The 23,026-nt window shown below is 45.3% G+C and overlaps 1 protein-coding gene across 1 annotated transcript in view; it reads left to right on the forward strand.

The window, feature by feature from the left end:
* The first annotated feature begins 2,892 nt into the window (after positions 1-2,892).
* The window catches only part of tmem178b (transmembrane protein 178B), a 68,193-nt gene continuing 48,059 nt past the window's right edge, over positions 2,893-23,026 (forward strand). The window contains exon 1 of the mRNA XM_043708928.1: positions 2,893-4,135. Within this exon, the coding sequence (XP_043564863.1) occupies positions 3,757-4,135 (379 nt within the window). The 5' untranslated portion in view covers positions 2,893-3,756. The remainder of the gene's footprint in view (positions 4,136-23,026) is intronic.

The following is a 23,026-nucleotide window of genomic DNA, read 5'->3' on the forward strand; positions in this document are numbered from 1 at the left end:
ACGATGTTTAAACAACATTTGGATAGGTACATGAATCGGAAAGGTTTGGAGGGATATGGGCCAGGAGCAGGCAGATAGGACTAGTTTAGTTTGGGATTATGTTTGGCCTGGACTGGTTGGACTGAAGGGTCTGTTTCCGTAACTCTATGATACATGGTGTAAATGCGCTGTTCCCAGAAAATGTGTTAGCTGGTTAGGGTTATACCTTTACATGATGGTTTTCTGCCTAGCCCTCCAAAACCCCCAACACATTTCACTATATGAACCCTAACCCAGATAGCTCTGCCCAGCTCTAAGGACGGAGTTGACACCCAGTGGCTAATCTTGTGATTGGTGCAGATTGCAATGGTTCACGGACTCGCAGCCCAACTGCTTGGTCTGTGGCGCTGTGGAGTCCGTGGACCATGTGTATATTGGGTGTGGGCGTTTGCACTCCCTTTTTGATTTTCTCAAAAACCTTCTCCTCTGTTTTTCGTTGCACTTCAGTCCCACGCTCCTGATCTTAGGGCACCCGGTTACAGAGGAGGGAGGGCAGGTCTGAAGACCTCCTCGTGGGTCTGCTCCTGGGCCTGGCCAAACTGGCCATTAACAGGTCCAGGCAGCGGGCCGTGGAGGGGGTCGTTAGGGCCGACTGCCTGCCCCTCTTCCGCGGTTACGTTAGAGCCCGGGTGTCCTTGGAGAAGGAGCACGCGGTGTCCACCAACACCCTGGAGTTGTTCAGGGAGAGGTGGGCGCCGCAGGGAGTGGAGTGCATCATTTCTCCCTCAAACTCTATTTTGATTTAGTCCCTACCCACCCCCTCACTGTTTTGATCACACAGCACTGCCCTTTGATGCGAAGGGCACTGTTTGTCACTTGTTACCCGGGTGTTTTTCTATCTTCCTGGTGGTGGAAATTGAATAAAGATTCGTACACCTTGTGTCTCTCACTGTGCACACACAACATAGGTGCTGGGGAAAAAAATAAGCGGTTAGGCAGGAGTGTGGGGATAAGAAAAAAAGAAAGAAAAAAAACAAGGGTGTCAAACATCCTGTTCACTCTAAGAGAGAAAAAAAGAAGGGTACTGTGGTTACGTTAGAGCCCGGGTGTCCTTGGAGAAGGAGCACGCGGTGTCCACCAACACCCTGGAGTTGTTCAGGGAGAGGTGGGCGCCGCAGGGAGTGGAGTGCATCATTTCTCCCTCCAACTCTATTTCGATTTAGTCCCTACCCTCCCCTTCACTGTTTTGATCACACAGCACTGCCCTCTGATGTGAAGGGCAGTGCTTGTCACTGGCCACCCGGGTGTTTTCCTATCTTCCTGGTGGTGGAAATTGAATAAAGATTCGTGCACTTTGTGTCTTTCACTGTTTCTCACACCTGCACACACACACACACCATGGGTGCTGGGGAAAAAATAAGCACTACCGCGGAAAAAAAACAAGTGGACAACCGCAGATTGCAATGGTTCACGGACTCGCAGCCCAACTGCTTGTTCTGTGGTGCTGTGGAGTCCGTGGACCATGTATATATGGGGTGTGAGCATTTGCACTCCCTTTTTGATTTTCTTAAAAAACCTTCTATGTTTTTGGTTGCACTTCAGTCCCACGCTCCTGATTTTTGGGCACCCAGTGCGGAGGGGGGAGGACAGGTCAGAGGACTTCCTCGCGGGCCTGCTCCTGAGCCTGGCCAAACTGGGCCTTGGAGGGGGTTGTTCGGGCCGATTGCCTGCCCCTCTTCCGCGGCTACGTCCGAACCCGGGTGTCCTTGGAGAAGGAGCACACAGTGTCTACCATCGCCCTTGAGCTGTTCAGGGAGAAGTGGGCACAGCAGGGAGTGGAGTGTTTTATTTCCCCCTCCAACTCTATTTTGATTTAATCCCTGCCCTCCCCTTCACTGTTTGATCACACAGCATTACACTTTGAGAAGGGCATTGCTCGTCACTGGTCATTCGGGTGTTTCCTTTCTTCCTGGTGGTGGAAACTGAATAAAGATTTCTGCACTCTGTCCTGCACCTGCACACACATGACATGGGTGCTGGGGAAAATAAGGTTTACCGCAGTTAGGCGGCAGTGTACTGGTTTTTGAAAGAAATGGACGAGTTGGACCGAAGGGTCTGTTTCCGTGCTGTACATCTCTATGACTTTATAAGAAGAAAAAATGTATTTATAACCAGAAGGTTAGTATCTCAAGAGAAAAAAGTACAAGTTGATTTAATCTTGGACACGACCACAGTTAAGGCTTTGACTAGTCTTTGATTGTCTACTGTGGTTTGCCGGCAAGTTTTGTTTAATAATACACTTGCCCTGATTTATGACGTTAAAGGCGCTCTACTAACGCAGGTGGTTGTTGAATCTAAGTATGGAAACAGGAAAACTACACTTGTAATGATCGTCTTCACAACTCCAGGTCCAAGAACCGAGTCAGGATTTGTCCCGCTTCAGAACCTAAAGGATGTAATTCTCTGCCTTAAAGATGCCAGTCTGTTATTACCCCCTGCTGCCCCTGCACCCTTCAGGAGTCTACCGACCAACCTTAAAGGGGATGACACTTTTCTGTCTCCCATACAATATAGCTGAAAGGGAAGTAATAAACAGACAGCAAAAAAATTGACAACGGTATTTGAAAATGCAGAATTAATTCCAAATCATCCCAATAAGTGGATTACTTCGGCAGTCTAAACTGACAAGGTTATTAATCTAATGATGTTCAGGATTTAAATAATCATTGCTTGAACAGATTTGAAACATTCGCACCCCACTCCCTCCTCCGCTTGCAGTACAGTGCTGCTTTAATTCAAAGATTAAGGCTCTGAATTAATATCTACTGACCGAAATTGATCCGCCCGGCGTGAGCTTTAAGAGCCGCAATATTAAACACAGGGCTTGTTCAAACCCCTTCTCAGTGTACCAACAGCATTTGGTCATTCGAGAGGTTATAGCTGTGCCTCCCCTTCAGTGTCACAGTGGTGGGTAAGATCCAGCAGTTGCAAACCCAGGTTCGGGGACGGGGCAATGGATGGGAGAGCTCCTGTTCAAAGCTGCAAGATGAGACGCCCTCGCTTTAAGGAGCTGGATAAATAAAACATGATCCTGCCTTGAGCTCAATGACATCAGGGTTTTCTCCCTCTCTCTCTCTCTGCCTGATTTTTCTTGTGTTTATTTCCTGGGAGATTTTGAAGTCTGGCTTTTGTTTGTCGTTGCACGATTGCTGCCTTTCTGCCAGAGTCTTGTCTGTGGCTGCAGTTCATTTATTTTTTTTGGAGGGTGTGTTTGAGCTATCTGCTTTTCAACCCCAAAAGAAGAGGCATTAGCCCAGTGCTTTGTTGCATCTCTCTCTCTGTGTGTGTGTGTGTGTGTGTGTGGATGCGCCTTGTTTCCTCTCTGTGCTCGTGTGGGGAGAAGGAGGTTGGAGAGATCAAGGGGTGGAAGGCGAGGATTTCAAGCTTGGTCGCTGGGCAGAAGCCGGGAGAGCTGCAGAGCTGAGGCGAGGGGCTACACGGATGCCTGGAGAGAGTAGAGTGCCCAGCCCTTTGATGTGAGCCCACAGCCCGTGTGCCATCAGCGCCATTGGAAGGAAGGGAGGGAGGTGGGCATTCTGAGTGGAGCGATGCCACACTGCAGAGGTTGGTGCTAACAGCCCGGACAGCTCTCTCTCTCACTCTCTCGCTCTGCTTTTCCCCGCCGCTTGGTGTGTCCCCCACCCCCCTCCTCCTCCCCCCTCTCTCTCTCTCTGCTGTGTCTCTCCAGCTGGGATGCTGAAGGAGTGACCGGGGGAGATGGCAGCTGGCCGGCTCCTGCTGTACGCCGGCCTCTCCCTGGCCCTGTGCGCCCTGGCCATGCTGGCGGTGGCCATCTGCTCCGACCACTGGTACCAGACCGACGCCAGGAGGCACCGGGAGCGCTGCAAGAACTACGCCAGCCGCACCAACCACCCGGGCTTCATCTACACCTCCAACAACCTGCCCCTCCGCGCCAGCCGCCGCCAGCTCGACCGCTGGGAGGAGAAGCTGCTGGGGGCCAGGAACCGGCGCCAGCTGTTCGCCCTGAGCGCCGCCGATGAGTGCAGCCGCATGTACAACTCCACCAACACCGGCCTCTGGATGAAGTGTCACCGGCTGGGATTTGACGAGGATATCGCGGAACTGATCGCCAAAGGTAATGGGGACGCGGGGGTGGGGAAAGGGGAGGTGGGGGGTCAGCTGGGACAGGGCTGGATGGAGGGGGGGGTGGCAAGGAGGGGGGATAGCTGAGTGTGTTTGAGGAACAAGTGTAGACCGTTCGGCCCTTTGAGCCCGTACTAGCATTCAGTAACATCATCTGTTGCTCAACCTGAAGGGGGTAGGGGAGTTAGCTGGGCAAGGGGTGGTGGGAGGGAACTGAGTGTGTTTGAGGAACAAGTATAGATCATTCGGCCCTTTGAGCCCGTACTAGCATTCAGTAACATCATCTGTTGTCCAAGCACGTCTTAGTTCTACAGCCCTCAGCCTGTCCAACTCTGTTTCGGAATGACCAATTCTTTTATTTTTTTGAGGGGTGGGGGAGCTAAAACAGATTCAGATTGCCACCACACTCTCCGTGTTTTATTTGGTGACAGCTCCCTCCCTCCAGAACAGACTGGCTTTAGTTGTATGCTTCTGTCTGCCTCCCCACCCCCCCCCCCCCCCACCCCCGTTGCTCTAAGCTGCCCAGGAAATCCTTTGTCTCACGGTAACCTGGCAGGTTTCTGAATTAACCTCCATGCTTCATGAGATCGCCCCTGAATCGCCCCTAGTCTGTGTGCAACCTGCTCCCAGAATTTAACCCTCTCCGTTCCCAGCGTTCTGAATATAAATGGAACGAGATCTTGCAGACAGTTGAAGTTCCACACTTCCCTTGCTTTGGACAAGGAGAGCTGGATAAGCGGAACTTGGATGATTTTGCGGGGGCTGGAGGGGGTTAACAGGGTGAAAAAAGGGACATTTTGAGGACAGTTGGAGACGCTCCTTTGTGAATTTGAGCTCATAAAGCTTTGGCATAGAGCCAGAAAGCACGGAAACAGACCCTTCCGTCCAACGAGCCTTTGCAAGAGTCCGAGTTCCTGCAGCCAAGTTCCTGTTCGGTTTCGAGCTGTCCTGAGAGAAAGCCGACGCTGTAAGAACCGCTCCACTTCCTCCTTCGCTCCTGACCAACCCAACGTTCCCCTTCCTTATCTCATAGCCACTTGCTCCCACTGGGATACAGTTCAACAGGTTCTGCCCAGCCTTATTTGGGGTGCATTGGTAGGTAATTGGGTGGGAGAAAGTGAGGACTGCAGATGCTGGAGACCAGAGTTGAAAAATGTGGTGCTGGAAAAACACAGCAGGCCAGGCAGCATCCGAGGAGCAGGAGAATCGACGTTTCGGGCATAAGCCCTTCTTCAGGAATGATTGGGTGGGAGTGATCCACGGCAGCCTGTGAGTTCTACCACCCGATGCCCATCTTTCGGACAGTAGTTGATCAGGAGCGGACCTCATTCTCCCTCCCCTCCCTCTCTCTTTCTCTGCTGGCCTGGTTGAGACCCCCTATCCCAGCCTCTGCAAATGGAGATTAATGGCCGACGAACCAGTAATGGTTTGCAAATTCCCCGAAATAATAAATCAGACATGTTCAGTGAATGTTACAGGTTATAAGAGGGACTCTACAAATCATACATTACTTTTTAACCCATTTTATTCTCCACTTGATCAGAACCAACTGTGAAAGGAAATTCAGTTTTGCACCAGAAAGATTAAAGTCATTGCATTTAAGTCCAAAAAGGAATGGGATTGGGAGATGGGGAGCAGTTGACCGGTACTTCTTATAATTGGTCAAGCAAGCCTCACACTGAGGGGCACCCTCATGGATTGGAAGAGCAGGAGGGAAGGTGAGTGGGCATAAGGTGTGCCAACTATAGGTTTCTACTGTTAGGAGGAAGAACAGGGTGAAAATATGGAAGGCTTCATGGTTGGGGGCCACATCAGAAAGAAATGAGTGGGGGGGGTGTGAGCTGATGGTGTAACGAGATTCAAAATATGTTATAATTCACAGTTTTGAAATAGTGAGATGGATTCCAGGGTGAGTATGATCTTCAGTCTGTTCCATCATGAGCTGGTTATTGGTGGGTGTCTGTGTTTGTACCAATTTGTAACTGAGACTGGTTTACACTTACGTGGGTGGAAGTCACAGCTCAGGGTTTTTTTAAAAAGAGGTTCCAGCCTGATACAATTAACTCAGGACTTAGACTCTGCAGTGAGACATTCCCTAGTAACAGTGCGATAGCATGAGAAGCAGAAAGTAGTTAGTAGCAGGACCGCTGGACCCAACAAATTAAAAGCAACAGTGCTTGTTAGGGACATTGGATTGTCCATGCTAGTTAATGATGGTGGGTTAGCTTTACCAGACTGTGACAGTCAGTGATGTGGATTGGTAGTGTGAGTCAGCCAATCCACTGTCACTGACGGGCACTGAAAATCCACTGCCACAGCCTCACGCCAATGATACAGTGTGACTGCCTGACCCTGATGGACACCGATAATCCACTGTCACTGCCTAACCCTGACTATCCACTGTCTCCAATGGATACCGATAATCGGCTGTCACTGCCTGACCCTGATGGTCCACTATCATCGATGTACACTGTCACCGCCTGACCCTGATGGGCCACTATCATCAATGTACACTGTCACACACTGATGGTCCACTATCATCGATGTACACTGTCACACTCTGATGATCCACTATCATCGATGTACACTGTCACCGCCTGACCTTGATGGTCCACTATCATCGATGTACACTGTCACACACTGATGGTCCACTACCATCGATGTACACTGTCACCGCCTGACCATGATGGTCCACTATCATCGCTGTACACTGTCACACACTGATGGTGCACTATCATCGATGTACACTGTCACACACTGATGGTCCACTATCATCGACATCGATGTACACTGTCACCGCCTGACCCTGATGGTCCACTATCATCGATGTACACTGTCACACACTGATGGTGCACTATTATCGATGTACACTGTCACCGCCTGACACTGATGGTTCACTACCATTGATGTACACTGTCACCGCATGAGACACTGATGGTCCACTACCATCGATGTACACTGTCACCGCCTGACACTGATGGTCCACTACCATCGATGTACACTGTCACCGCCTGACACTGATGGTCCACTACCATCGATGTACACTGTCACCGCCTGACACTGATGGTCCACTACCATCGATGTACACTGTCACCGCCTGACACTGATGGTCCACTACCATCGATGTACACTGTCACCGCCTGACACTGATGGTCCACTACCATCAATGTACACTGTCAACGCCTGACACTGATGGTCCACTACCATTGATGTACACTGTCACCGCATGAGACACTGATGGTCCACTACCATCGATGTACACTGTCACCGCCTGACCATGATGGTCCACTATCATTGATGTACACTGTCACCGCCTGACCCTAATGGTCCACTATCATTGATGTACACTGTCACCATCTGACTCTGATGGTCCACTATCATCGGTGTACACTGTCACCGCCTGACCATGATGGTCCACTATCATTGAAGTACACTGTCACCATCTGACCCTGATGGTCCACTACCATCGATGTACACTGTCACCGCCTGACCATGATGGTCCACTATCATTGAAGTACACTGTCACCATCTGACCCTGATGGTCCACTACCATCGATGTACACTGTCACCGCCTGACCCTGATGGTCCACTATCATTGATGTACACTGACACCGCCTGACTCTGATGGTCCACTATCATCGATGTACACTGTCACCGCCTGACCCTGATGGTCCACTATCATTGATGTACACTGACACCGCCTGACTCTGATGGTCCACTATCATCGATGTACACTGTCACCGCCTGAGACACTGATGGTCCACTACCATCGATGTACACTGTCACCACCTGACCCTGATGGCCCACTATCATCGATGTACACTGTCACCGCATGAGACACTGATGGTCCACTACCATCGATGTACACTGTCACCGCCTGACCCTGATGGCCCACTATCATGGATGTACACTGTCACCGCCTGACCCTGATAGTCCACTGTCTCTGACTGACCCCAATGATCCACTGTCGCTGCCGGACCCTGGTGATCCACTGTCACCGATAGATACTGCTAATTCACGGTCATCAACTGATACTGCTAACCCATGGATTATCCATGTCAGACAGTGACAAAGGATTATCAGTGCCTCGCACTGACAGTGACTTGGCAGTGTCAGTTATTCTGGCAGCACTAACTAGTATTTAGTTAAGAAGTGATGATGCTGGACTTGTGCAATAAACTACTGACTGTTTAAAGGTGTCCCCGATTAGTGACATGAGATTTGTTGTTAAAGGTAGTGATATTTTGTTAGCAGTGTTTATTTAACTTCAACAGACAAAATGTTTGAGGCAATGTCATTTTGTGCTATTAGATTAGTAAGACTAGTTGACAATGACAGCTAACGTTTGACTGGTATCACTATCAGTGACATAAGATGAATGTTACTGATTTAGTTATGTCAGACCATTTGTACTAGTTTGTGGCATTTGATTGATAGCCCTTATTAGTGACATTGGACTGTCAACAACAATGTTTGGTATCAATAGATTGTTAGAACCAGCTAGTTATATTAGACTAGCAGCATCAGCCATAGTTAATGCTATTAGACTGGTAGTATTGGTTGGTCATGTTAGACTGTTAGACTGTTGATTGTAATGATGTTGGACCACCAGCACCAGATGGTGGTGTTTGGTAGTTAGCACTGGCATAAGTACAGCTTGAGGCAGTACCAATGTGAGAGTGTATGTTTACACACTGGTGAGTGTCAACTTCAAATTACTAGTTAAGGGCATTAGAGTGAACATGTTCGTTTGCTGCATTAGCATCCAGAAATATTGCTAACAAGACGATGCCTGTGGGCACTACAAGACTGGAACAACTAGTTAGTGACATAAGCCTGCTAGCAAATACTGTTGGTGCTAAAATGGTAGCACTAGTCAGTCATGTATTGGTTAGTGATGTTAAACTGTTCGCATTGATTAGTAAGCTTCAACAGCTGGTAGAGGTGATGATTTTAGACTGTCAAGACTGGAAAATTTATACTTTCAGTGATCAAAGGCTGCCAAGTTATCCACATTGTATTGGGAAATTATCTTCTTAACTCAGGGGAATATATCCCATTTACTCCAGTGTTCATTAAGGCTGTATTTGGCATGTTCAGAGAGGATGCTTTTGATTTTCCATGGGCGCCTGGTGAAAAGATGTTTTAGGTTCATGTTTGCAAAATTGGTTAGTGTCTGCACTCACAGGGAGTTGGAACTGTCAGCATTTCAAGTGGTTGTATGGTCATAGAAGATACTTGGCCTGATGCAGACCATAGGCAACACAGCACTCAGAATACTTCCTGCCATTTCGGAAGATCTGCAGTACCGCAGTTCCAGGAGGAGGGACAGTGAAACCTCTGGGGGTTTGCTGACTCTGGATAAGCTGAGCTGAGATGGAACCATCACTGAGAAGACACCCCATGAGTTGGATGACCTGGAAAGAGGCCTGGATTTGGTAACTGCTTGGCCCAGCAGCAGAGGACGAGACAACAAGAGGATACCGTCAAACAAGCCTGAATGCAAGCTGTTTCCTCTTTGTCAGTCCAGTCAAAATTGTAGACTTGGCTTCTCAGCAAAATCACTCTCTTATTCAGGATTGGAAAAACAAACTTTGTCTACATTCTTTGATGGGAAGTGGGTGTCACTGACATGAAATGCCCATCCTGAATTTCCCTTGAGTCAAGTGATTTCCTCAGCCTTTCAGAGGGCAGTTAAGAGTCAACCACATTGATCTCTGTCTGCAGTCATGTGGGGCCATACCAGTAAAAGGTCCTTATCTAAAGCTCATGAATGAATCAAATGGGTTTTAAAGTTGGTTTCATGCCCATTATGAACACTCAGTTGTATCAAAATATCAACAAAGTCAAAACAAAGGAATGAAACTGGATGGACCATCTGGCATTGACACAGGCACCGGAAAAGACAATGGCAGAAACAGCCCAGTTGAACCTGCAAATTCCTCCTCACTAATGTCTGGGGGCTAGTCCCAAAATTGGGAGAGCTATCTCACAGACTAGTTCAACAGCAGCCTGTCATAGTCATATTTACAGAATCATACCTTACAGAAAATGTCCCAGACACCACCATCACCATCCTGGATACGTCCTGTCGCACCTGTGGGATAGACCCAGCAGAATTGGCAGCATAATGGGATACAGTTAGGATGGAGTTGCCCTGGGAGCACTCGACATTTTCTTGGAACCCATGAAACAGATCAAATATGCAAGTAAACCTTGTCCTGATTGCCACATGTAGCCATCCCTCGGCTAGTGAATCAGTACTCCTTCATATTGAACAATGCTTCAAGGAAGCACTGAGGGTGGCAAAGGCACAGAATGTCCTTTGGCTGGGGGATTTCAATAGCTAACACCAAGACTGGCTCAGCAGCAGTACTACCGATCGAGCTGGTTGGGTCCACTCCTAGACTGGATCTACAGCAAGTGGTGAGGGAACCAACAAGAAGGAAGAACATACGTAACCTCATCCTTAGCAATCTGCCGACTGTAAATGCGTCTCTCCATGACAGTATCAGTAAGAGTGACCACCACACAGTCCTTGCGGAGATGAACTCCTACCTTCACATTGAGAATAGCCTCCACCATGTTGTACAATCACCATGCTAAATGGGACAGATCCAGCAATTCAATACTGGACATCCATAACATGCTGTGGGCCATCAACAGCAGCAGAACTGTACTCCAGCACAATCTGTAACCTCATGGCCCAGTATATTCCCCAGTCAACCAGTCTACTGGTTCAATGGAGAGTGCAGGAGGGCATGCCGGGAGCAGCACCACGCACACACCTGAAGATGAAATGGCAACCTGGTGAAGCTACCAAACAGGGCTTCACCATCTCAACCTTCTCTTGATGTTCCCCGCATTGCAGTCTTTAGCCCCATTCACTCCCCAGTCACTGAATGCTGCAAAAGCTGTGGACCCTGACAACATTCTGACAAAAGTACTGAAGACTTGTCCTCCAGAACTAACAACTGCCCTAGCTAAGCTGTTCCAGTGAAGCTGTAGCTCTGGCATCTACCTGACAATGTGGACAATTGCCCAGATATGTCCTTTACACAAAGCAGGACGAATCCAACTCAACCATCCCATCAGTCTCCTCTTGATCATCAGTAAAGTGATGGAAGGTGTCACCAACTGTCAAGCAGAACCTTTTCAGCAACAACCTGCGCAGTGACATCCAGTTTGGGCTGTGCCAGGGCCACTCAGCTTCTGACGTCATTACAGTCTTTGGTCAAACATGGACAAAGGAGCTGAATTCCAGAGGTGAGGTGAGAGTGACAGCTCTCAACATCAAGGGGCCCTGGCAAACCTGGAATCAATGGGTATCAAATGTCAAACTTTCCAATGATTGGAATCACACTTGGTTTGGAGGAAGATGGTTGTGGTTGTTGGAGGTCTGTCATCTCATCTTCAGGTCATCTCATCTTCAGGTCATCTCATCTTCAGGTCATCTCAGCTTCAGGACATCTCAGCTTCAGGTCATCTCAGCTTCAGGACATCTCAGCTTCAGGACATCTCAGCTTCAGGTCATCTCAGCTTCAGGACATCTTGACAGGAGTTCCTCAGGGTCGTGTCCTCGGCCTAACCATCTTCAGCTGCTTCATCAATAACCTTCCCTTCATTGTAAGGTCAGAAGTGGGGATGTTCGCCAATGATTGTGCAATGTTCAGCACTATTTGTGACTCCTCAGATACTGAAGCACTCCATGTCTGAATACAGAAGAAATTCCAGAGTACACTCTCACCTTTTTGGCAGGAAGTTGAAGAAGTCCTGTCTGACAGTTTTCCCTTTGTCTCTTTCGCCTGTTCTTCCTTGCCCTTGAATTTTTCCCTAAATTCCCTTTTTTTCGTTCCACTTGCCTCTCTCCCCTCTAATGTCAACAGCATAAAACCCATCACATTTCTCCCATTCTGGAGAAAAGTCATACTGGACTTGCAGTGTTGACTCTCTTTCTCTGTCTGCAGACTTGCTGACTTTCTCCAGCATTTTCCAGTTTTATTTCTGGCCTGATTCCTTATTCAGTATCCAAATTCTTCTTCCTTTCAGTGTAACCTGGGAAAGAGTGTGGTGCTACAGTACTGCACTTAGTGCTGGCTGAGATGACAACAATTGCCGAGTTGAATCTGTATGTCACAGTTACCAGCTAGGAAAAGCCACTGAGAAAATCAGCTCATGTTTTAGGGTGTTTTAGCATCAGAACTCTGAATTTCATGTTTATTCACCAGTGCTAATGGTGACCCTTTCTGTCTGGTCTGATTATTAGTGGGAAATAGGATAATAATTCTTTGGATGGTATGGGAACTGGCCATTAGGAACACAATCAGTTTGCATAGAGAAGTTATACTAACACATTTCAAACAATGGCAATGTTTGATTCTCTCTCATTTAATTGGTTAACTGCTAGCTATAGGTAATATTCTGAGCCTAAAAGTTCATTGTGAGTTCCCCATTTCAGTAAGTGCTATTGTTGTTTCAGCTTTAAAAGGGGTCTGAAACGATGGAAGGATTTATGAGCCAGTCCATCTATCTGACTGGCCCAGACACTGAATGCTTGTCCCATAGCAATAATCAGCTTTATATTAGTTGTCGAAGCTTGGGGAATGGGGATTATTCTAATACATGGGAATATTTTATAGCTGTAGCCAAAGCTGTAGTCCCCTCTTGCTGGCAGCGTGTCCCTCAATGCTTGAGTGTCTTCTCACTCAAAGTGGTCATTCTACCACTTAACCAGAGGCTGGCTGAATGAAGCTAGTTGGCCAAGCTTACTGAAGATCAGTATTTGACTTAACTAACCAAAAAAACCCATTTGGCATCAAAAGGAATCTCTTGATTGTAAAGTGTGTTGCAGTCACCTGAGAATGCATTGAGATCTCCTTTAGGTGCTGTTCTTCCAGTTGCTAAGTGATTTTAGGAATTTCCTTTTAAAAAATGTTTTGATAGGCTAGTTAAACCATTACAATGAGAACACTAATGGTTAGGACACACTGAGTACAATATTTCTCACTCTGAGCTAATTCTCCCACTCTTGCGCTCTTTCTCACTCTCATTGTGCTTATTTAGCCACTGCTGCAGAGTTTATTCATGATATTGTGACCAAGCTCCTTATTTAATGCCAAATAATAGAGCATCTGAAAAAGTGAAGGGTAAAAAGAGGTTTGAACCCAGGGGGTGAGATCCAGCCCATTTAACACAGACAGCCTTTTATAAAAAGAGAGATTTCAAGGCAGAGGCATTGAGTAGTCTACCAGAGTCACTAGAGTAAACAACTTATGAGACCTTGGGATTTTTTAAAAGTTGGAACAATAGAAGCAGCCTGAATGGGTGTGGTCAAGCTCTCACAGAACCAGGACTTTCAGTTTAGTTTTTAGTTTTCTGATAGCAGTAATTGTTGCAGGGATCTCAGCAGGGTTGGAATCTCTTCAAGCTGCTGCACTCTCTCAGAATTTTCTCCTCAATGTTTTTTTTTCTCCTCCTGGACTGCTAGAGTTGCGTGTGAGACAATCTGTTTTTTGAATTTGCCTTTTACCAAGGGTGTGTTTATGGGATGTTGCTATATTGGAACAGCTATAGATTCAATAACAATTATTGAATCTACTCTTCTGTTAAGTTTTCCAGATGAGTTAAGTTATTACGATCCTTTCGTTTGTTGTATTTTAACTATAGCGTACGAATAAAGTATGTTTTGTATAATGACGAGTTGTTTGACCAATCGCATTGCATCTTGGATGCAACACCTTACATTTATCATTGAAATAAGAAAACGTTAGGGTCTAGACTATCTTCTGGATATTTTTGAGGAGATTTGGCCTTGTACATTATACCAACCATGAATACAACAATTACAGCAGTACATGATCACAGTGCTGTAGAAATGACTGCTCCCAGTGCATCATTGGTCACTGATATTACTGTAATTTAGTGAATCAATGGTGGTTACCTTCCACTATTCCATTTTTCTCCATGCAATCCTGTTCCCTCTCACAAAAACGTAAAAATACAATTAATTGGAGCTAGAATAGGCTAATTAGCTCCTCCACCCCACACACCATCAAAGAAGGTCAGGTCTGATCTCATCTCAGCCTCAGTTTCACCTTTCTCAGTGCTGTCCATAACCCTTGTGTATCTTACCAGTCAATAATCTGTCCAGAGTAAACAAAAACAGACATTGCTGGAGAATTTCAGCAGGTTCCGCAGCATCTGACCCGCATTTATCTGTTTCTGTCTTAAAATACAAATCCCAAAACGTTATGTAATACACTGCTCATTATAAAATACAGAGGGCATTGTTACACATTGACTGAGAATGAGTGAGAATGAAAAAAAGCGCTGACGTAGCCGCTTGTTTTAAGTCAGTGCTGCAATCTTATTTCAGCACCACAGACAGCTCCAAAACGGACCTGTCTCCTTCACAATCCAGTGGGCGGGTACCTACTGATTTTCAAAGAAGCATCCGATGACAAGCTACAACCCATTGTAACTCACTCCACCACCCGTCTTCTTCACTGAATCTGCACATTATTGATTCCGCCACACCAAGACCATCACAACAACTGTGCACCTCCTCACTCCACAAAAACAAATTACAAAAAACTCTCAACAAAGAACCAGGAAAAAGAGTACAGAGTAATATTGGAATACTCTTGAGGCAGATGCAATGCAGATTAGGAACAGAACAAAAGTCATTCTAGACTGTACCGTCAAAGACTCTCAGTCAAGTACAACTATTGGTTATATCCAATGTAAAATTCCATCTCCACTCTCCCATCAAATGCTGTCAGCTCAGTCCATTGCTACCTGCTACATTCTGAGCAAGAGTATAGTTCTGCTCCTGAGTAACATACTTTTTTGTATATTGTGTCAGGAGTAAATGAGGGAGGAGTTTAATCTAATTAGCAACTTAACACCTCTCCTACACCTCCCCTACACAACATGCAAACCCCCATCCCTCAGCCACATTGAGTTAAAGGCACAATGCTAAGGCTCAGGTGCTGAGAGGGACAAAATTGGCTTCCTGCTGATGTTGTGGTGATGCGTCAGTTAAGTTGCTGCTTTGGAATTATTACAAGTTATTCATCAGTGTTGCTATTCATTAATTTTATGCTGTGTGTATAGGTTTGTTTAAAATGCCCTCTGATTCTATTGTTGTGACTGTGTTGGTGTGGTGGAATCAATATTGTGTAGATTCAATATAGAAGCCGGGTGGTGGAGTGAGTTACAATGGGTTGTAGCTTGTCATCGGATGCTTCTTTGAAAATCAGTGAGTGTCCACCCACTCGATTGTGAAGGAGACACGTCCGTTTTGGAGCTCTCTATTGTGCTGAAATGAGATTGCAGCACTGACTGAAAGGATGTGCTGCTCATAAAGAGCAACGTGGTAGTGGAGCTGTCCCTGGTGCTGAAATGTTGTCATGTTCTATTGAGCATTTTCCCTTACATCATTCATTACTGAGGTGAAGCTGACCCAAGCATGAATTCCATTTAATATGGCGTAGACGCCTTACTACTAATAGCTAGAATATTAAGTAAGTCACAGTCAACGGTATTTATTAATATCCATATGTAACCTGGTAAAGCTTAAAATCTGAAGTTACAATGTCCCTGACACCAAAAAATCTTAGTGGCGGAATTCCAGCAAGTAATTAATTGTGATTAATTAATTTTGACTCTTCTCTGCCCTTACACAAATGCTGCATGCACTTTAGGCAGAATTGCAAGTTCAAAGATCAGTAAATAACACAACCACAGTGTCTTAATTTGCACTGTTTGAATTGTCAAGAACATTCTTTCCTCAGAATCAGCTCCTCTGCTGTGCAATAGAAACATATTGGGTAATTTTAGCTTTCAGCAATGGTGTGAAGTTGCTGATGTTAAAGTAATCACCCATTATATACTAAATAATGATGTCATTTGAAGAGAAAATTAGGTGGCATCTATAATCAATTTGATAGCACAAATTTGACACCATTACTCAAAATTAAAATTACTGCATTAAACTAAAGTGGCTTTTTGTTGTTTATATTTATGCTTAAGAGCATAGATATTGAGTGACACTCATTTCCTGATGGGCAATGTGAGGGGATTAAATTTATGTCGCAAGTTGTGTGAAACTAAAGCAGTAGGAAATATTTCTTCTTTAAGATTCCTCTAACAGGTGATTGGAATCCAAATTGGTATTGCATAACCTGCTGTTACACCACAGATTCTGTATTAGTACAATGTCACCAATAAACAGTACAGACACAGAATCTGCAAATGTCAGGCAGTACATGCATTGTATCGAAGCCAGAGGATGGGGGAATGGTTTGTGGTATATTCCTGAGACAACATATCCATTTATTATACAGTAGAGAGCTCAAGGACTTGAAATTAATATTGTTTATTTAGTTAGCTGTGGAGCTGTGATAGTATAGTGATAATCTCACTGGGCTAGTTATCCTGAACCTCAGGCTAATGTTCTGGATTCAGTTTCACCATGTTGTAATTCTACCAGCCTCCACCTCTTTCTTTGGCAGGTCATTCCATACACGCACTATCCTCTGCATGGAAGCATTGCCCCTTAGGTCCCTTTTAAATCTTTCCCCTCTCACCTTAAACCTATAGCCTCTAGTTTTGGACTCCCCTACCCTGGGGAAAAGACCCTTGGGTATTCACCCAATCATTGTCCTTCATGATTTTATGATTATCTATAAGGTCACCCTCAGCCTCCAATGTTCAGGGGAAAATAACCCCAGGCTATTCAGCCTCTATTGATATCTCAAGCCTTCCAACCCTGGCAACATCCTTCTAAATCCTTTCAAGTTTCACAACATCCTTCTGATAGGAGGGAGGCAAGAATTGAGTGCAGTATTCTAAAAGTGGCCTAACCAAAGTCCTGTGCAACCACAACATGACCTCCCAACTCTGATACTCAATGCACTGACCAATAAAGGCAAGCAAAAGCTGTCCTCTGAAATAGCCTAAATCAGTTCAAGGGCAATTAGAGATGGACAACAATTCCTGGCAAAACCAACAGCCACTTCTCATACAAGAAAAAAAATGAGGTAATATGTAAGACATTAAAGTGCTTGAAATAAAACAGAATGCAGAGAATCTCAGTTAGCATCTGCAATAGAAATATAGGTTAATCAGAGTCCTCCAGAGAGAGGTTATATGTTAGATAAGAAACCCAGCTCCCTCATTGAGAAGCTAACTTATCTGCTCATCATTTTTGGCATCTTTTTCTTTTTCTTGTGGGATTTTACTTGTTAGGTTCCCAGTGTTACATAACCACTCATTACTTCAGTCTGAAACTAGAGAAAATACATTCTACAGAACGCAGCTCAGCTACTCACTTTGTAAACCAAATTAGCACTCTTGAGAAAGTGCCCAAGCTTATACTGCCAACTACTTCTGAGCAGTGAAGAATATCTTACATTTTGATGTCACTTTGGCTGACCTCAGGCAGTGACAGGGAGTTTTGTGCAAATTTAACCGTGTGGTCTTTGTTTGTGGTTCATGGCTACAGAGTAGTTAATTTTCACACTGTTAGATGGACTCAAGCTCTGCAGTTGAGATTTGAACCCCTGACTTTGTGATGCAGAGGCAAGAGATCTCAAACAATGATGAAACAGAATGCAGGAAAGAGATAGAGTGCTTGGTGGCGTGGTGTAAAAATAACAACCTCTCCCTTAACATCAACAAAATGAAAGTACAGGCAGATCACACCTTAGAAAGTACATTAGGGTAATAGAACAGAGCGAGGAATACAAAGTTATGGCTGAAGAGAAGGTGCACAAAGAGCAAGATCAACATTAAATTTAAAATTTGCGAGGTCCATTCGGAAGTCTAGTAACAGCAGGGAAGAAACTGTTCTTGAATCGGTTAGTGTGTGTGTTTACGCTTTCCTATCTTCTGCTTGTTGGAAGAGGGTGGATCAGCAAGGGAATCGATAGTTATGGGGCGAATTAAGAAAGTGGAGTTGAGAGTTATCAGATCAGTCTTGATTGCACTAAATAATGGAGCAGACTCAATGGGCTGAATGGACGACCTCTGTTCTATCTTATTGGTCTTATTGTGATCCTCGGGAGGATTGGCTATGGGTGACCAGATAGAACTGTGTGAAATAGTCAAGAATAGAGGTAACGCAAGCATGAAAGCAATTGTGTAACTTAATATCTTTGTTGGTGAGGGACAGTGGGGTATCAGAGTGTAACACATGAAAATGAAAACTATACCTTCAAATGATGTCAACAATGGACTGATATCAATATCACTGATGGTCATTGGGGAAAGGGAATCTGGGAGAAGCATCTTCACTCCAAAGAATTTAGAACCCATAAAGTAGCAGACAGGCAATAAATTGAAAAGAAGTTAGTTATGCACATGCAGGAGAAAAGAGTCAAGTTAGATAAATAGGGTTCTGAGGGGAATGGTGGATCCAGCTCCGGACTAGATCTCCCGCTGTGGTGTAGATTGAACGTAATATCAATGGATACTTAGGTGGAGTAAACATTTCTGGAGCACTTGAATAGCATAACCTCTGGCACTGTGTCTCAGTGCTGAGTGCTGCCGCCTCACAATGCCAGGGAACAAAGCTCAATTCCAGCCTTGAGCTGTGTGGAGTTTGCATATTCTCCCCGTGTCTACGTGGGTTTCCTCCGGGTGCTCCGGTTTCCCCCCCGCAGTCCAAAAATATGCAGGTTAAGTGGATTGGCCATGATAAATTGCCCATAGTGTCCACAGATGTGCAGGCTAGATGGGTTAGCCATGGGAAGTACAGGGTTACAGAGGTAGAGTAGGGGATGGGTCTGGCTATGCTGCTTTTTAGAGGGTCACTGCGGACTATTTCCACAGTGTAGGGATTCTATGACACTATGAGCTCCCAACATTTCAATTTTGCAATAAATAGACACATTTAATTTGCAGTTGATACATCTATTTTTCACTGGATGTCTTCTATTTTTCTTAGACTAACAGTAACTAAATGTTTTAACAATGTGTTTTGAAATTTACTTTATTAATTGTATTTTTATTGTTACTGCACACTAGTGTTTGGGACTTTAATGTTATAAAGGATGGCAGAGTTTGCAATTAAAAGTATCTTTTGCTTTGAAAATTTAGAAAAATATCTTGTAAACAATGTCTTTAGTTAATATATTGAACCTGTGTGTGGTGCAATGTTCTTTATAGCACCTGCACTTAGTTAATGTGGTCTTGGTGAAAAATGGCCACTCTTGGGTCTGTTTGGTTCAAGTGATGAAAAATTATATTTGAGCATCAAGGCAGAAGAATATTTTCAGTTACCAAAAGAACTTCTCAAAAAAAAGGGTTTTCAGCACACATTTATAATTCTGAACCTTATGTAGACCAATCTTGCTTCAACCTTCAACCTTGGATCATTAGATTCCACGTTAACTCTACCTTCTTGTCTGACCTTCTTATTTGCTTGCTCTGTCGCAATTAATACAGTCAGCTACTATTACAACATGGAGGAAATACAGCATAACTATTTGAAGATTATCATTCACTTCAATTTTTTTCCCTACAAATGTTACTCTCCTGGTCGATGCTTTACAGTGCTTGAGCTGTCACTGGTGCTGAACACATGTGGGACGATGTGGTGAGAAGTCTGCTACATACTGTTGGCTGATAATGGCTCCATCTCAGAGATGATGGGTTGCATTTAATGTAGCCAACTGAAGCAGGACCTGTGTTGAGTGGAACAATGGGTGATGATCTTCATAGAACATAGAACATTACAATGTAGTAGAAGACCTTCGGCCCTCGATGTTGCGCCGACCTGTCGAACCAATGTGATGCCTATCTATTCTACATTTTTCCATTTCCATCCTTATGTTTATCCAATCACATGGGAATCACATGGGATGCTCCAATGTCAGGAACTTGATCTCACCAGTGACAGGAAGCTGTGAAGTGGCAATCCCACTGCAAGGTGTTTGAGCATGTCAAAAAGATCGGCAAGTTGACTGCTCATATTTCAGAATGCTGCTCACTGACTTCACACTAACCCCAACCCACACACAACTCATTTATACAATCCCTATAGTGTGGATTCAGGCTATTCAGCCTATCGAGTCCACATCAACCCTCCAAAGAGCATCCCACCCAGACCCATACCATCTCTGTATCCCCCTAACCTGCACATCTTTGGACTGTGGGAGGAAATGGGAGCACCAGGAGGAAAACCATGCAGTCACGGGGAGAATATCCACACAGATACTTGCCTGAGGGTGGAATTGAAACTGGGTCCCTGGTGCTGTGAAGCAGCAGTGTTAAACACTGAGCCACAGTGCCACCTCTAATTGTCTAAACCCCATTCCCAAAGTTAGATAGCAAAACTGGTAACTTGTCTTTCTTTAGGAGAATGAAAAAAATGACAAGACATAATGACCAAAAACAGTGAATACAAATACCAGAAGTCCTCCCCAAAAGGGGCAGCCAATCACAAAATGTCAGATCCTTGACCAATACCAAGGCAAGGTGTCAGATTATAAGGGAAAGTCTGTCATTGTAAAGCTACCTTCCAGGGATGCAGCAAAGGAGGAGAGGACACCAACAAACCTTGGAAGGAGGGGGGACAGCTGTGAGTAGTTCTGGTGGCAATAGCTGGACACTGCACCAAAGGCGAGTTGCTAATATAGCAGGTGTCACACAAAGGTTAGGCAGATAAGGGCAGAGAAGGGCAGGAAGGACTGAACAGGCCTGGGAACAACAGTAACTGGAGAGCAGCAAGTGTTGAAGCCTGCAGTTGGGCATAATAGGGAAGGACAGAGGGAGAGAGAGATGGAAGAGGGCTAGTACCACCTCTAGCACACAAGTAAGCCCTTGTGATTGGAACGCTAGTGCTAGAGAAGGCTGCACCATTGGAGGGAATCTGTCTGGGTGGTGCCTATCACACAATGGCACTGGGTACCAATGCCTGTGGCACTTGCTGTTCAGAATTGCTAGGCCAGAGACTGTCTCCAGGGATCCGCTGCATCCCATTGCCTTAGGGAAATGTCTAAGGTGCAGCTTATGAGGGTTTGAAAGCTTATCTGATTCCGAACATTCCCTGGTAGCCAGGCTAAGAGGTCTGATGGTTGAGGGCCATTTGCAGCTTAGCCATGGTGCACAGTGCAAATCATCTGTTCAAATGCAGCCATCAAAGCTCCATCTGACTCATTTTTAACTCCAGCAGTATCAGTGAGGCCTGAGGCCTATAGCAGAGGCCTGTCATCAGCCTAGGGCTCACCATGGGCCTGGTCATTCATGTTGTTTTGGGGTAGGAAATTGCTGTTTTGATCTAGTCTGGTCTACACGTGACTCCAGACCTGCAGCAAAGTGGTTGGCTCTTAACCGCCTTTGAAGTGACCATGTGAGCCACTCCGTTCAAGGGAAATAAATGCCAGCCCAGCCACCCTATGAAAGAATAAGAAGAATTCTTGCCACTTGCTTACAGACTTGTTGTTCCCCTTTGTGCTTGTGCACTACAGTGTTTATGTTGACACCTCAACTTGACCTTCTGGAGCATGTCTTTCTGCTATTTGGAGAACACACATACCTCCACTCTGCTTGATATGTTTGTATGCTTTTGAGGGCATGTGGGCATCAGTGGCTGGTGCAACAATAATTGTACATCTTTAGTTGAAAATATTGTGGTGAGCTGCAGTCCATATGCTGTAGGGATGGAAATCCCGGATATTGTCTCAGTGACAATGAAGAAACTGCAGTATATTTCCAAGAATAGTGAATGCCTAGGAGGGGAACTTGAAGGTGATGGTTTTCCCATGTATTTGCAGCCTTTGTCCTTCTAAATGGAAGTGGACATGTGTTTGGAAGGTGCTGTCGCAGGATCTTTCTGCAGTATGTCTTGTAGAAGGGACATAGTGCTGCTACTGAGCATCAGTGGTGGAGGGAGAGGATGCTTGTGGATGTGATGACTATTAAGTGAGCTGCTTTGTTCAGAATGATATCCCTCTAAATATTCCCAAAATGCACAGACTTACACAAGCACACTCTTAAGGAATAAGTGGGGGGGGGGGGGAAGAAAAAAATGGATTATACCTAATGAGCCACTCTGATGACTGCTTACAGTTAGACAATTCAACTGAGGTTGCATTTTTCACAAAGCATTGTTTCCGTGTAATATGTACAACCTTTAAAAGATAATACTGTAAGAACATGCTTTTTCAAACTAATTTAGCTTTTTAGTTTTTTAAAATTTCTTTTACAAAAGTTAGAGCGGTATAATCAGTGTATACAATTGTCTCTCTCTGTAACTGTCATGGGCATATGTTTAGGAGCCAGCAGCAATTCCAGAGGTTCTTCTCCTAGCATGTCTCTGTAGCTCAGTGGGCTAGTTTAGGATACAGAGAACTGCCTACAGCGTGGGTTCAACTTCTACACCAGCTGAGGTCACAATGAAAGACTCTCCTTCTGAACCTCTCCCCTTAGCTGAGGTGTACTGATCCTCAGGTTAAACTCTCTCTAATGAGAGGGAAGCCCTACAGTGTGGTAAGACTATGGAAACTTTACCTTACCTTGTCACTTTAGGTATCAGTGTAGCTTTTTAGGGAAGTATACTGGCTTCTCTATTCCCATGGAGAAAGTGAGGGCTGCAGATGCTGGAGATCAGAGCTGAAAATGTGTTGCTGGAAAAGCGCAGCAGGTCAGGCAGCATCCAAGGACCAGGAGAATCCACGTTTCGGGCATAAGCCCTTCTTCAGGAATGAGGAAAGTGTGTCCAGCAGGCTAAGATAAAAGGTAGGGAGGAGGGGCGTTGGAAATGCGATAGGTGGAGGGAGGTCATGTTGAGGGTGATAGGCCGGAGTGGGGTGGGGACGGAGAGGTCAGGAAGAAGATTGCAGGTTAGGAAGGCGGTGCTGAGTTCGAGGGATTTGAC

Source organism: Chiloscyllium plagiosum, chromosome 19, assembly GCF_004010195.1.
Source record: "Chiloscyllium plagiosum isolate BGI_BamShark_2017 chromosome 19, ASM401019v2, whole genome shotgun sequence".
NCBI classification, from domain to species: Eukaryota; Metazoa; Chordata; class Chondrichthyes; order Orectolobiformes; family Hemiscylliidae; genus Chiloscyllium; species Chiloscyllium plagiosum.